The following is a 14,993-nucleotide window of genomic DNA, read 5'->3' as shown; positions in this document are numbered from 1 at the left end:
GGCGTTGCTGTGTATTTCCTATCGTCCTTGTCATCAAACACCTGTTTTGCTCACACATTCTTGACTGTCTTCAATTTTAATATGATTCTGCTATTGATGTCATCTGTTCAGGCCCATAATTTTTCTCGGTGCTCTCATATCTGTGGTCTCTAATCTTTGATCAAGTGTTTTATTTCTAACCAAACTCTTACTGTCTTATATACTGCTAGTTTGGTGGCTTTTGCTAATTTCTCTCATACTCCATATGAATTTATTCAACTGGCTCCCCACCATACCAGCTTTGCCTATTTGTTATCTGTTTCCAAATTATTTTGCCATCTTCACTAAAAACTGGCTAAATAGCTGAAATATTTTACTTATTCTATAGGTTCTTCATTCAGCATGCAACTGAAGTTTTCTATGTTTCTGCTTATTTTCATAGTTTTGTTCTTTTTATTGCTGATTTTCATGCCAAATTTCATACTGCTGTAATTCAGCATTATGAAATAGTTTGAGAATCTTGGTGACTTGCACTGCATGTGTATTTAGGAGTACATCATCCTGCATAAAGTAGAGAACTAAGGTTCACATCTTTAATTCTAATATCAGGCCTAATGGTGAATAAGAGTATAGATAATGTACATCCTTGTTTTACCTCTGATTTTACATCAAACCATCTTCCTGTATTTCCTTCAATTCTAACTGCTGACTTACATCTTAAATATAGACTATCAATGAGTATTTCTCTGTATATTCCATTTAACCCATATAATTGTATAATTGTAGTATTTTGAAAAGGATTTCTCTGGGCACATTGTCATATGCTTTTTCAGATCTGCAAAACTAAGTACAGATCCTTGTTACATTCCCATGATTTCTCAACTACTTGTCATAAAGTGAAAATCTGATCCTTACAACCTCTATTTGGTGGGAACTCAGCTTGCTCTTTTCAAGTATGCTTGCATAAATCTTACCTAGAACACTTAGTAGAGAAATTCCTATGTAATTCTCACATCCAGCTTTATACCCTTTTGTATACAGCCCTTCCCATAATGCACAGCATTATACATGTCCGTAAAGATGTGCATTGCTGTTGAAAGTTTTTTCACTTGGTTATACTATAAATTAAAGATACCAAGAAATTATATTCTTGGTTTTAATCCTTTATCCAATATAAGAAATATAATATAATAAAGTTTGCGCCTGAAGTATTTTCAGGACAGGGGAAACTCGTGGTAAAGGTGGTGTAAAATCGCGTATAAAAGGAATTTTATTTAAAAACACCTTATATTCCGATTTTACTGGTTAACTAAATTCCACTGAAAATACTTGTGTTTTAATAGAAATTTTTGATGTTAATTAAATTGTAAATAATGTTTTTTTGAGTTATTGAATATTGTAATCTCAAAACGTTTTGTATAAGAACAAAGGAAAATATGTGTAAGGTAAATTGTGTCTAAGTATACCTCTAGTTAACTAAAATTCCAGACAGATTAAGGGATTAAGTCATGCCCTGAGGCCACTCCAAATGCGAAGGTCGACATTACACAGGGGTTTCCCGTCTGAGTGCACCGATCGATGAGGGTGATGGGTGCAGAACATCAAGGGTCCCAGGGGATTACTACATAAGAAAGGATGAAGGTCATCGGAACCAAATAAATAGCAGTGTGCTATGTCGAGACGGGGCCTTTTTCTTGGAGTTCGAGTTTGAGTCGATCCGGTGTGCAGTTCCCGTTCGTGGGTCAGCGTGGAGCTTCGATGAGAGAGTTCGGACTCATGACGGTATCAAGGTCAACGTAAGCCAAGGAGTTTGGAAGAAAGTACGATGATCGTTAACGGCAGCTGAGCTTCAGTAGAATCGTGGGTGATGAATCACTATCCTACTCGAGACTTTCATTCAAGAAGCAAAGGTCAGGAGAACGATGCAGCTGAAGCAAGTCGTATTAGGAGGAACCAGATGCCGAATGTCCAAGCTGTAGGAATTAATTTGTCCACTGATAACAAGGAAGAAGTCTCACAATTTTCGAAAGGGATGTCCTAGTGCAGTGACAAGGTCTAATCAACTGCTCGAATCAACCTGAGAGGACCAAATTTCGTGAAAAGTAAGAACTTTCCATTATTTAGTCAGAAACCAACTTAGATTGTGATAGTGGTTTGAATTGATGAAATTGGTGTAAAATTAATGTTGCAGGACTTTAGACCTTGAGCTAATATCTGTATTAATTAACTCTATGTAAGAAAAAGCCTAGCTCGAATTATTGTGAAACTGTTTGGTTTTATTAATGTAGAAATTCCTTAAGCGTATTTTTATTATATGTTGATGATTGGAATGTATGTACAGTTAAGAGGTGGGTAAAATTCTAGACACATGGTCCTAAATAGAAATGTTCAGATGGTTGTGGGATTTGAGTGGATAACTTTAGAGAGTTGTTAGTTAGAGCTTACTTACAAAAATTAAGTGAATTTAATATCTGTAAATTGTGTATCTTTACTTAGTGATGCCAGTGTAGCTCAGTGGATGTGGCGTTTGCACACCATCGCGCTAGGCCGCACGAAGGAAGTCTTGGTTTCGAGTCTAGTCGGCGACTAGAGGAAATTTTTCTAAGCCTTTTTTCGACCGGTTCCCGAGTTAGTCGATCTCTGGCACGGGCAAGCAGGTTTTTCCTCCCGGAAACTCGGGTTTTTCGTCCTGTAAACTCAAGAAAATCGACCGTAGAACCCACATTATTTCAGACATTAAATATATTGTGTTAGGGTTAGTCACCACGAGATGGCGGCACATTTGAGCCGTCTCTCTTCACTGCGTACCGCTTAATTAGTGATAGGCTTGGGCCATCTGTCTCTGATTGGGTACCAGTGGAGATTGAACTGCCCACTCAGTCTCCAAAAGTTAGATAGGGCTAAATGGCCTCGCCTACTCCCGTATATACGGGAATAAAAAAAAAAAAAAGGCGTTAGCTGATTTTTTTTTTTTTTTTTTTTTTTTTTTTTTTTTTTTTTTTTTTTTTACTTAGTGATGAATAAACTGTTTTATTGTCAAAATAACTTGCCTGATCTCTAAGTCCAATGCACTACTCATAAAATCGAACCTATGTGTCTTGAAGTAGATATTGCCACGACTGCAGAGTAAGAATTATATACAGGTAATTTGGTATATAGATTAGTTGAAGAGAGAGAGAGAGAGGAGCCGTGTGTCATACTGGGCATTCTATTCTACAGAGGGAGATATTTATCCTTAATTTTGGTGGTGCAGCTGACTTACAAACAAATTTTCCAAAATTTAAAATTAGATATAACACTAATAAATCAGACAAAGAATTTGGCTCCAGCCCGAAGCACTTTCTTTGTTCTTGACATCTTGCACACATGATCCTTATTATTTGTGGCCATAAGATAGAAGTAACTTAATTTACAATAAAGCAACAAGGAAGTTCAGTTGGTAATCATACAAGACAAATTAAGGTATAGGTATTAAGCAAAAATTAAAGTAAGAGAACACACACACACACATGGATTTTTACAGTGGTATGACTTCACGTCACTTGCCTTAGCATCCCATAATGCAAAGCACATCTCCTTGCAGACATGCATTACGGGAAGGGTCACTACCTAGACCAGTTTCGACCTTTATTTAGGTCTCTTCAGTGGGAGCCAGAGGTGAAACTAAGGTTGAAGTAATACAGAAGTCATATTTTCATATACGAGTCCAAAAGGTGTCACACTTTATTACTAAATTACTCTGGATTAGTGGAAGGTTGTTGGAAGTTTTTTCACTTGTCCTGAAAATACTTCAGGCTCAAACTTTGTTTGCTTACACTTGGATAAAGGGTTAAACCAAGAATATAATTTCTTGGTATCTTTAATTTATTGATGTACATTGCATTGTGGGATACTAAGGCAGTTGGTGTGAAGTCATCAGCCTCTACATGCAAGTAGCCCAGTCGTGAAGTTACTTCACACACAAACTTTGTTTGCTTACACTTGGATAAAGGATGAAACCAATAATATAATTTCTTGATATCTTTAATTCATGTTTTGATGGGCTTTGTGTGCAATAGAGTACCTCCCATGATGAGTCTTTTGACTCGGTGAAGGTCTGATATTAATAATAATAATGCTGTTCAGCAGTAATTGCAAGCTTTGGTTGTGACCACTTATAAAGTTAACTAGCTGCTAATGGTTTCAGATTATTTTTGATTTTAATGGCAAACTGCATTTATTGAGTTTATTATGAAGGTTTCAGGTAAGTGACATTCATTTAAGCTAAAGTAACATTTCATGAATTTTTATTGTTATATTTTCATACTTTTCTGGTCTCTTTTTTATTGCATGTCTCCCATTTTATTGTTTATTTGCATTTGTAGTCATCAACTTGCAATATGAAATTGAGTCAGTAGTGCATTACTCTATTTCTTTGTTCATTTGTTTTATGTGTATGTGTTAGCCGTTTTTGGATGAAACATAATTTTCCTTGACATGCAGGAGAATATCTTCCTGATTTTAGACAAAAGTGCTACAGAATTTTTGAAATGAAATGAAAATGAAATGAATTATGAAAACAAAATGCATGAGGTAACCATACAAAAAAAAAGGAAAATTGCATTTCTGATACCCATGTAATGCAAGTGTGGTTTCCAGATGCACTAAATGAAAACTGACTGCCCTCATTAAAAATTTTCAAGTTTAATTTTTTTAAAAAAAACTTCATTTGTTTTATGTTTAAAATTTAATTAAATATTTAAATAAGTTAGAAATATTTCAATTTTAATAATACTGAGTCTTTGTAAAAAAAAAAAAAAAAAAGAGTGCCTTTCTTTGATATCATGGATATACTTACTACTTTTTCCTTGTTTATATAGCCTCCTCCTCCACTACCCATAAAGGAAGGTACACCAACACCAATGCCAAAAAAGCCTCAACGACCCACAATGGAGAGTGTAGATACCCCTCCACTTCTTCCAAAAAAGCCACACAGGACAGCATCAGAAATGACAGGAAGTTGACCGGAAGTTTCCTATGATACAAAGTGCCTTTTTATGTTGCCTAAAATATTGATATATATATATATATATATATATATATATATATATGCAGATAGAAGGACATCTGTATTTATAATTCCTTTTCCTAGAAAGAAATGCATAACTGAGACAAATGTGTCTAAAATGTATAGAAACTAATTGCATAAAATAAGGAACAGTGCAGTTATATTTTCAAATGCAATACCAGATTGTACATTTTCAAAGAGGACTGTTTTGTAGATATTTCTCCTCTTTGCTCACTAGCTCAAATGACTTTATGCATTTATTTGTGTGTGTGTGTGTGTGTGTGTGTGTGTGTGTGTGTGTGTGTGTGTGTGTGTGTGTGTGTGTGTGGAGAGAGAGAGAAATATAAATACAGATATAAGTATGTGGATATAGATGTTTATATGAACACTAAAAATACAGTAGATGTTCACTATAGCAAATCCCTTGGGACCAGAGAAATCGTTTGTTGTGCTGCATGGTTTGCTATAATGAATTCAGATAAAAAAAGTTTAATCTCCATTCCCATAACACAAAGGAAACAGAATAGAAGGGTGGGAAATTCTACACTGATGACAAACAATTATATATTGCAGGAACTAAACATGAATTCTGCATTTTCATTTTTGTAATTTCATGCTCATCTAGTTCTTTCTTATATGTCTCCCATAACTCTTTGCATTTGCACTTTTTCATGTTTTGTTTTTTGTTCTTTATGTGTGGTTCTTGAAAATCTTTTGTGTTCTGGCATCAATCTGTAATTTCCTCTGTTTACTGATTGTGATGTAATTTTCTAGGAAGGAAATTTAGTTCACTTTTATGAAGGTTTGAGCTTTTACTGTTTGTAATAGCAAGCTTAAATAGCACTGGTTCTGTGGGATAAAGCCGGGACTTTTACATAGTTCATTATAGTGTACATCTACAGTATTGACATCTTCAGTTTCACTTGAGCTCGATTGCCATTATCTCAGGTTTGAACATTACTTTCTTTGATTCTTGAGGAAGATTTTTCTTGTTTCTTCACGACAAGAAATTTCTTATTAAGATTGGCTTCTTTTCATAATTTATTTTGTCAATTAAAAAAAATAAAAGATTTTTTTGTCCCTTTTAATAATGAAGGAACTTAATTTCTAATATATGATTATTTTTTTTTACTATACAGAGCTGTTTCACTGAAATATAACTTTTTCTGTTTTTGTTTTATCCATTTTACTTACAACTATTGTTTTTAACATACTATAAAATTTAACATACTATAAAATATTCAGAATCTGCATTATTTCAAAATCGTTAATACAGTTGACTATAGTGAGTATCCTTTAAAACGTCATTTATGCTTAGGAGACTTTGATCATGACTTTTTTTTGGTAGTTTGTTATAGTAGTATTTACTGAAATGAATATCAGTTGTATAATTTTATATATATATATATATATATATATATTCCCCCCCCCTCTTTTGGTGAAAATGCATATTTGCACAAGTAAATCAGTTTCTTTATTATGAAGGTGAATTACAAATTTGAAGCACTGCCATCAATATCACATCAATTTTTTATTTAAAATAACACTTTTTCAGTGATATGATACATAACTCTTGATTTACTGTTTTGAAAATAGAGTAAGTCACATTGTTATTCATCTGCTGTCTTGCAACTTAGTTTCTGCCTAATATTTAAAACCAGTAATCTTTGAGAATGGTCACTAGCTGTATAATTTTAATGTTAGTATATTATGTTTGATTAGTCTCAGGGATAAATAGTTTTTAATTCAAGCCAGATACTAATTTGCAATTAGGCAAATAATGTTTGATTTACTGTATATACTGTTTCTGATAAAACATTTAAAAAAAAAAGATTACAGTTGTTTCAACCTTTTTTTGCTGCTTCTTGCTATAATAATAACTGACACATTCTATTCTTTGTATTGTTATAAGAGGTTAAAAAAAATCCTTCCTAAAGACCTACACATTTACAAAATATCAAATTTAGTTAACTGAAAATACAGTACGGTGTTAGGTGGGCTTGAATCCAGGAGACCATAAACCACAACTGAACAAAAAATCAAAATTAATTATTTAAAAAAAAAAAAAACTATTTTTAAAATGGAGATTTCCATAAAAAATAAATAAATTATTTTTTTTAGAAATCACAATACTTTGAGAGAATAACTTTATATTTAAATTATAAATGTACAACAAAGTGTGTTTAATTCAATGGTTTCATCATCCATGTCATTGATATCAAAAGTTACAAACTTAACAAGCAATGATTGTTACTACTGAGCAGAAGAACAATACTAAACTGGACTAACTGTCATCATCAAAATAGCAGGACTATTTTTTTTTACCATTGTGTTAATTGCTTAAATTTAAAAATTCACATAGTCATAAAAAAAATTGTTTAAACAAAATACCGTTAAAAGAAAATGTAAGATAGTAACAGAGACTCTAATACATCAAACTGGTGTTAAATAAAATTAATGACTTCTTAAAAATATCAAGAATAACGACACGTCTCTGTTTGGACAGATTCCAGGAAGCCATTTGGAAAGATATGACATAATAAGCATAGAACCTCTGGAACTTACTGCAACAAAGGATGATGGATCACACAGACATCACCTTGCTTGATATCAGGACTCTTAGAGTACTTCTCCTCATGAAACTTCCATGAAAGCTCCCATGTTCTCTTCCCACCTTCCATACAATGAAAAATTTCATTAGATGATATCCTATAATTCAAAAGTTTATAGACCTTCATCATATCACCACTATTTCTCCTGTTAACCAGAATCTGTAATCCACATACTCACAATCTGTCCACATAATCTAGATATTCCTGCACCCTTTTCACAGCTTTTTTTATCTCCTTAGAACACGGGAAACCAAATCTGCATACAATAATCCACGTGCAGTCTTATGAAGACCTTATAAAGAGGCAAAATGACTTCCTTATCTTTACATGTCACAGTTCACTTCAACATCGCAATTATCCTCCAAGTTGTATTTGCAACTTTTGCTATGTGACTTTTAAACTTTAAATTCCTATCCCATTATGCCAAGATTCCTAGCCTCATCATTTTCTTGTAGCATAAATCTGATAATATAATGTGTCACTTGAAATCTCATCACACCAAAGTGTACACTTACTAACATTAAACTGAAGCCATTTTCGTTTGCCCAAATTTCCAACCTATTCAGATCATTTTGTAAGTGCTGGATATAAGAAGCCTGATGTCCCGTGTATTTTAGCATCATTGGCAAACAATTGTACATCTCCTCTTAGACCCTTCCTAATGTCATAAAGTATGTTAAAAGTTATGCAACAGCTCTTTAATGTTGCATAACTGTTGCAAAAAGGATTGCTTTTAGCCTGCATAGCCAGTTTCTTTTCATACCCAGATTTAGCTTTCCACACAAGACTCTACTTTTCGCACTGCATTTTATATATTTCATAATTCCTCTCACTCTTATTCTCACAATATTTTTTCCACATCATCCTCTCCTTGTTGATCACTTGCTTAGAGATTGCATATCCATTTCATTTCCAACCTATTTATTCTATGAACACTAGGGATACTGCCTCATTTAAGCACTTTTTCAAAGGTTCCCATGCAATACTGACATTTTTCTCATTCAGTAACTGATACCATGGGACCGAAGGTAGTATTCTCTTAAGTTGATCATAACTTCCAGCTTTGTAATTCAGCACGTAACTTGTTCTAATGGGAATATCCATATAATTAGATAATTCCCAAGAAGTATCTTTTCTCCATGCATGTTCAGTGCTTTCCTGTCTCTTATTGTTCGAATCCTTTTTCTTATCCTGGTTTTGTTAAACGTTTTTTCACTTTTTCTAATTCTCTGGTCAATTTTCTAATAATTTCTTTTAATTGGGATATTTCCAATGTCAGATTATCCTCGGATATATTATCATCATTACTGCAGCAACGATTCTGCTCATCAGAATAAAGGTTTTCCTCAGTAGTAACAACTTTGACTTGTGCTTTAGACACTGTCCTGTTCTGGCAAGCTTTCAGCCTATTCTTAAGAGTAGTAAAAGCTAATAATATTTCTACAGTTATGTTATTAAATGCTGTAGTACAATAAATACCCCAGTAAATCTAAGAACATACTCAATAAATCGACAAAAATCGCCAATCTTTCAGGAGCTTCCTTACAGCATTTTTTCACCAGATATCCTCAAACCCACATATTATCATCAACAGTAGCTCCACTGAATCATAACTGCAATGTTTTCTTACAACAGTCACTAAGAATATTTCTTGCATTCTAAATGAAACATTGATATACAGATCTGTGGATTATTATTATTATTTGACACCTCCAGGGAGTCCAAAGGACTCATCAAGGGAGGACACCTGCTCTGCAACTTCGTCTCCACCATTCAATCACCAACCGGCTGCAACTACACCAACACCATCTACCGCCAACCACCACTGATATTTCCAGAGACAGTCACCTACTTCTATGCCCACACCGGGATTTGAACCCGCAGCCTTTTGGCTGGAGAGCAGATACGCTATCCACTCGACCAACCATGCCGGCATTTTACACAAATAAAAAATACTGGTGACAAATTTGGCTACCAGAAATTAAAACATACTAATTCTAGACTTGTAGGTTCTTTATCCATTAATAATTGGCATCCAGTGTGATTATTTGTTCAGATACCAACCTGAATTAACTTTAATTAATTAATGCAGGGAGCTATGTGAATCTTGCTATTTTCAGGACTGTTGTCATCCAAGATGAGTATTGTTCTTTTATTTACTGGTAATAATAATGATTTATTGATGTTATCAACATGGATTGATAAAGATATTTTTTAAATTAATCAAGTAATATTTTTTTTCCTAAGCTAAGCCATTGTGCACTGCTTCCAGAATTCAAAAATTATGAATCATCTCTGTTTAATACATGTTTAAAAAAAAAGCAAATAGTCCAATGGGAGGCGTTGAAAAGGATGCACAATGTTTATGCTATATTATTATCAAACTTGCCTCTCTCTCTCTCTCTCTCTCACACACACACACACACACACACACTGGGAACAAGGAATTTTATGTGCATTTTGATGTGCTGCTATATGAATCAGTTTATAAAGTAAATGTTTTGTTCATAAATAGTGATAAGAGAGTAAAATAACTTAAAAAAAAAAATCCATTACCATAGATACAAATGAACTTAACGAAAAAGGGATGCAGTTGAAAGGATATTCACTATTACCAGACTTCTTTCTAGGTAACATTTCATTTACGATACGCTTCTGAAATAGCCTACAGTTGCAGCATTTCTGTCTCATAGAATTCATTGCATACTTATGATCACTAACTGAATCCATCAAAATGATGGATGCATCTGTAGCCAATCTAAGGAAACTTGCAAATGAAGCATCACTGGGTATGATACAATTTCCCTGAGAGTATGGTACCAGCCACATCATGGTTACCATTGATTATGTAAATGACTTTATTTTTTGCATGATTTTTTGAATTTATCAAAAAAAAAAAATTTTGATGCAGCCCATGTTTTTACCAGACCATGAAGGTCACATTGCCTTTACAAACAGTGATTTGAGAAAAGATTTCAATTCATACTTCTACATTCAGTATTTTTGCTATGAGAAAAGTTAGTTAAAATATAATGATTTCAACATTTGAACATTGTCAAGATTATTAGCATTATTTCTAGACCCTCCATAGAGTCAAAAGACTCATAGTGGGAGGCCACATTGTCCATCCATCCATCGACTCATGGGATATCATCAGTAACCATATGGACACTCTGTTCTTCAGTGATGTGCCACACCAGTCCTTGCCAGGTGGTCCTATATCCAAATTTTCACAGACCAAACTACACATCATGCTTTGAAAATATTCAACATTGGAGTATTCACTATAGTAATGCATTCCACTCATTCAATACTTGCTTCCTACTTCCTTACTGACACTCTTATACATTTTCCAGGGATGACCTCTTTGATGTTTTCTTTTCATGTAAGTCTCAATAATATCACCTCTTATCTTCCAGGCTCTACAGAGCATATGCCCTTAATTTTTCCTGATATTCAACATTTCAGTCTTGAGATAGTCACTCACCTCTGCACTCTCTGTAATATTTACTTATTACACAGATGTCTAAGTGACCAGATCTTTGCACAGCAATCCAGATGTGACCTGATTAGTGCTTTATACATTAGAACTACTATTTCCTTATCCCATACTTGTCAGTGTCCTCATTATTGTGACAGTAGTTTTTCTAAGTCGCTTTTACAACTTTTGTTAGTGATCCCTGAACTTCAGCTCCCTATCAATCAACAATCCCAAATGCCTCATCTTCCCAATCTTGCAAAAAGTTAGTTAGGGCTAAATGAGCTGAACCTACTCCCTTTGGGAATAAAAGGCATTGGAGAAGAGGCTTATATTGATCTTCTGTCATTATTTTGATTGTCATTAATTAAATTTCATGTTCATAGACATTGTAGTCTTAAAAAGAAAAAAAAAAGGCATTTAGGTGGGTGCAATATTATAAACTGATAATTTCTGAATATATTAATAATAATCTCTTAATTATAATCAAAGAAATAATTTATTATTTTAATAAGTTGGGACATACCAAATTTATTTTATTATGTTTATTTATTTATTTTATTTTTTATTTATTTATTATTATTATTATTTTTTTTTGTAACTGCCTCACCAACTGAAGAGTAGAAACCTATTAATACCTTGGGTGGGATAAGTTAGACATGCAGGAAATTTTGTTGATCTGAAGACCAGACATGAGTTCTTTTTAGAGTACTGTAGGCCAAGCATTTCTTTAATGCCACTCTATGCTGTCAGTGAACAAAGTCATTGTTCACTGGCAGATGATTATGAAACTTAAGAGTTTCATAATCATCTGTACTATAATAGGATTTTAACCCAGTAAGCACAATAACTAGGATATCAAAACTCAAATAGCACTATTTAAATGTCATGTTACTGCTACATACTCACCTGAGAAACATATGATACTGTTATCAAAAGTTTCAGTTTTTTTTAATTTTTCATCATACTTGCCTGAAGGGAGATAAATTGTTACAGAATAATTCTGATTAAAAATAATCAGCAGTAGCTTCAAATACCACTGAGACTTTAGGACTTGGATGTTTACAGAATTTTTTAACATATAACAGGATTGGAAGAAAAAACAACAGTCCTAGAAATTGATTACAGGTTTGAGAATACACTTTTCACTTTGAAAGTAGTGAATAAGTGGCATGTAGAGTAGCGTAAGCCTTTTGTGATGAGATTTGGGATTCCATGAAGATATCCAGTTAATAATAATATCAGCAAAAATACTATACTGTTGGAGACCTGAAGAGTCTCCAATAGTATAGTAGTACTTTATTGACACGTTAGTAATATACATCATATTGTACTAATGTGTTCTAGGTTTCTAACCATTCTTATGGTGTATTGTCATTAACAAAAAACAAAAAAAAGTGAATGTGTTCATTCCAATAATACACTAATTGTAAACTTCCTGCATTTTTTACCTAGTATGTTATTTTTTATGTAACTCCCATGCACAGAAGGCTCTAGACGTATAGTACATTAGCACCAAGGATGGCTTAAGGATTTTTTCTATTTTTATAAATTTTTGTGTTTTTTTATTCATTTTTATCTGGTTCAGAAACCCTGTTCTGGATACCAAACATGGAACTTTTGGTGTTGGTCCCACACAGGGCAGTGAAATTCTTCTCCCACCTAAAGACAAAACATTCATGCCTGCAATGGGATTCAAGCCTGTAGCCTGCTAGTTGAAGAGTGGATATGCTAGCTTCGCTAAACAGGCCAGCAGTTTGCTCCTGAATTAATACTGAGTGGCTACTTTCTGTCATTTGTGAAATATGAAAGGTGTGGATCAGTACACCTTAATGTACAACCATTTGTCATGTTCAGTGGGATTCATATCAGCTCAGTAAAGCAGATGGAATCATTCTTATAATCCTGGAACCATGTGTGATGTGAGTCCATTAACATAATGTTACAGTCAGGCAGTTGACTAGTATTCCTTCAGGAACCAAGTATCTTCCAGGGAATGAACACCTTTGATCTTTTAGTGGACAAGTGGAATCTCAGGATTCAATGTATAAGGCTACTCTTTTTTTTTTTTTTTCCCTAATCTATAAATGACCATTCTTAGTATTCCTTGCCCACTATAGGTGCAATTTTCTGCTGGCATAACTGCCACATGACAGAATCATCTGCTTTTACAAAATCTAAATGAATAAGAGTACAAATGAATAAATGTTATACTCTTGTCTGCAGCTGGCTATACTGAAATGTTATTTGGACCACTGACATATTTGCACAGTTATATAATTTTTTTAACTTTTCTTTAACCTCATACTTCAATTAATATTTTCTGACCACATGCATTTTACTGGCTACTTTGGAGATGCCTAAGGCTCTTGTGTGCCATTCTTTTAAGTGCTTAAATGTTAGTTAATGCCTGACCAGAACTGGTGTTAGCAGAATACTAGTATATCCACAACCATACCAAACTAAAAATATATTAAAGCACTTCTTCATATGAATATCTCTCTTAAACTATTACTACTTGTTTATGATACAAAAGTAGTCTTCATAGTCTTTTAAATGTTGTGATAACCAATATGCAGTGTGATATCACAAAGCAGCAATATTCAATATAAATCATTCTTGATTAAGTGACCACTGGGTATATCTGTATCTAGCCCATTAGCTATTCATATAATAAAATATGAATTATTGTGTTGCCTGGAAATTAGATTTCTTATTTGTAATAACGTTTCCAAAAAATAAACATACATATAAAAAGAACAGCTAATATACTTACAACATTTAATATTTGTCATCACCATTTCTTCTTATTTCTGCTCTAAGAAAAATGCCTAATATCATATTGTATATTTCATATCAGTTGCAATTCAAATCTTACTGCATCTTTAGAAAAGTTATTGAATTGCTCACCCACTTCTTGAACATAGCAGTAACTTACACTAGATACTTATTTGTTTAAATCCAGTACTAGTCATCAGAAAGCAATGAAATCTAGATCAGAACTATTTTTGCCTAATCTGTAGCATTAGAAAAGTTGAGAATTGGAAATGTAAATTAAATTAAAATCATAATCCAAAAACTAATAAGATTTACAGAATATTTTGTATATAACTAAGTGCAGTTAAGACTGCTACACTCCAAGTGCAATGTTAAAAAATAAAATAAAATAATCAAAATTGAACTGTATGTCCATGTAGAACAAAGTCAAGGTCTATCTCAATAAACGTTGTATTTCTGTAAATATTGTAAATATATTTTTATAGTAAATTGCAAATTGTTTAAAAAAAAGCTAATTAAAACTATGTTTGTGTAATTTTATATTCAAATATATATATATATATATATATATATATATATATGAGTGAAAAAAAAAGGTTGCACATCTGCATTTTATAAGTTTTGTTTGTATAATGTCGTATATAATAGCCAGCAATGTTTTTTTTTTTTATCTGTAAATATAAAATTCTGTATGTTTCTTGTGTAAAGTTTCATGGATTCATATCATTCCATTGCAACTCAAAAGGTCTTTTAACACAAATACTATATGTGTATTATCTGCAGTGTATTGATTTTGAGGAATTTATTAAAGAAAAAAAAAGCTATAAAATTAAAAGAATATATGAAATACTACCTCATTTTTATGTTGTCTTTTAAGAAAGATGTTAAATATATATATATATTACTTTGTGAAATAATTCAACATTGTACATTAATTTCAAAATTAATTTTCAATGGTTATGTTGCAATGATATGACAATGATAAAGATTAAAATTTACATTTTATTATACATCCTTCTTTTGTAGTTACCTTACCAAAGAAAAGTATATTACTCTGACCAGAAAATGCTAGTTAATATTCAAAAATGGATTTTAGTTC

The 14,993-nt window shown here is 32.8% G+C and overlaps 1 protein-coding gene across 2 annotated transcripts in view; it reads left to right on the top strand.

The window, feature by feature from the left end:
* Positions 1–4,989, top strand: part of mbc (dedicator of cytokinesis protein myoblast city) — a 643,249-nt gene extending 638,260 nt beyond the window's left edge. For both annotated transcript variants that reach the window (XM_090391142.1, XM_090391141.1), the window contains exon 41: positions 4,839–4,989. In XM_090391142.1, coding sequence (XP_090247268.1) covers positions 4,839–4,982 — 144 coding nt within the window. In that variant the 3' untranslated portion in view covers positions 4,983–4,989. The remainder of the gene's footprint in view (positions 1–4,838) is intronic.
* The last annotated feature ends 10,004 nt before the right edge of the window (positions 4,990–14,993 follow it).

The sequence above is a fragment of the Typopeltis vanoorti genome, chromosome 4 (genome assembly GCF_054136105.1).
Source record: "Typopeltis vanoorti isolate ZY-2024b chromosome 4, IOZ_Tvanoo_1.0, whole genome shotgun sequence".
Classification (NCBI taxonomy): Eukaryota; Metazoa; Arthropoda; class Arachnida; order Uropygi; family Thelyphonidae; genus Typopeltis; species Typopeltis vanoorti.
The sequence above is the reverse complement of the archived record's forward strand: the minus strand, read 5'-3'. Positions and strand labels throughout refer to the sequence as shown.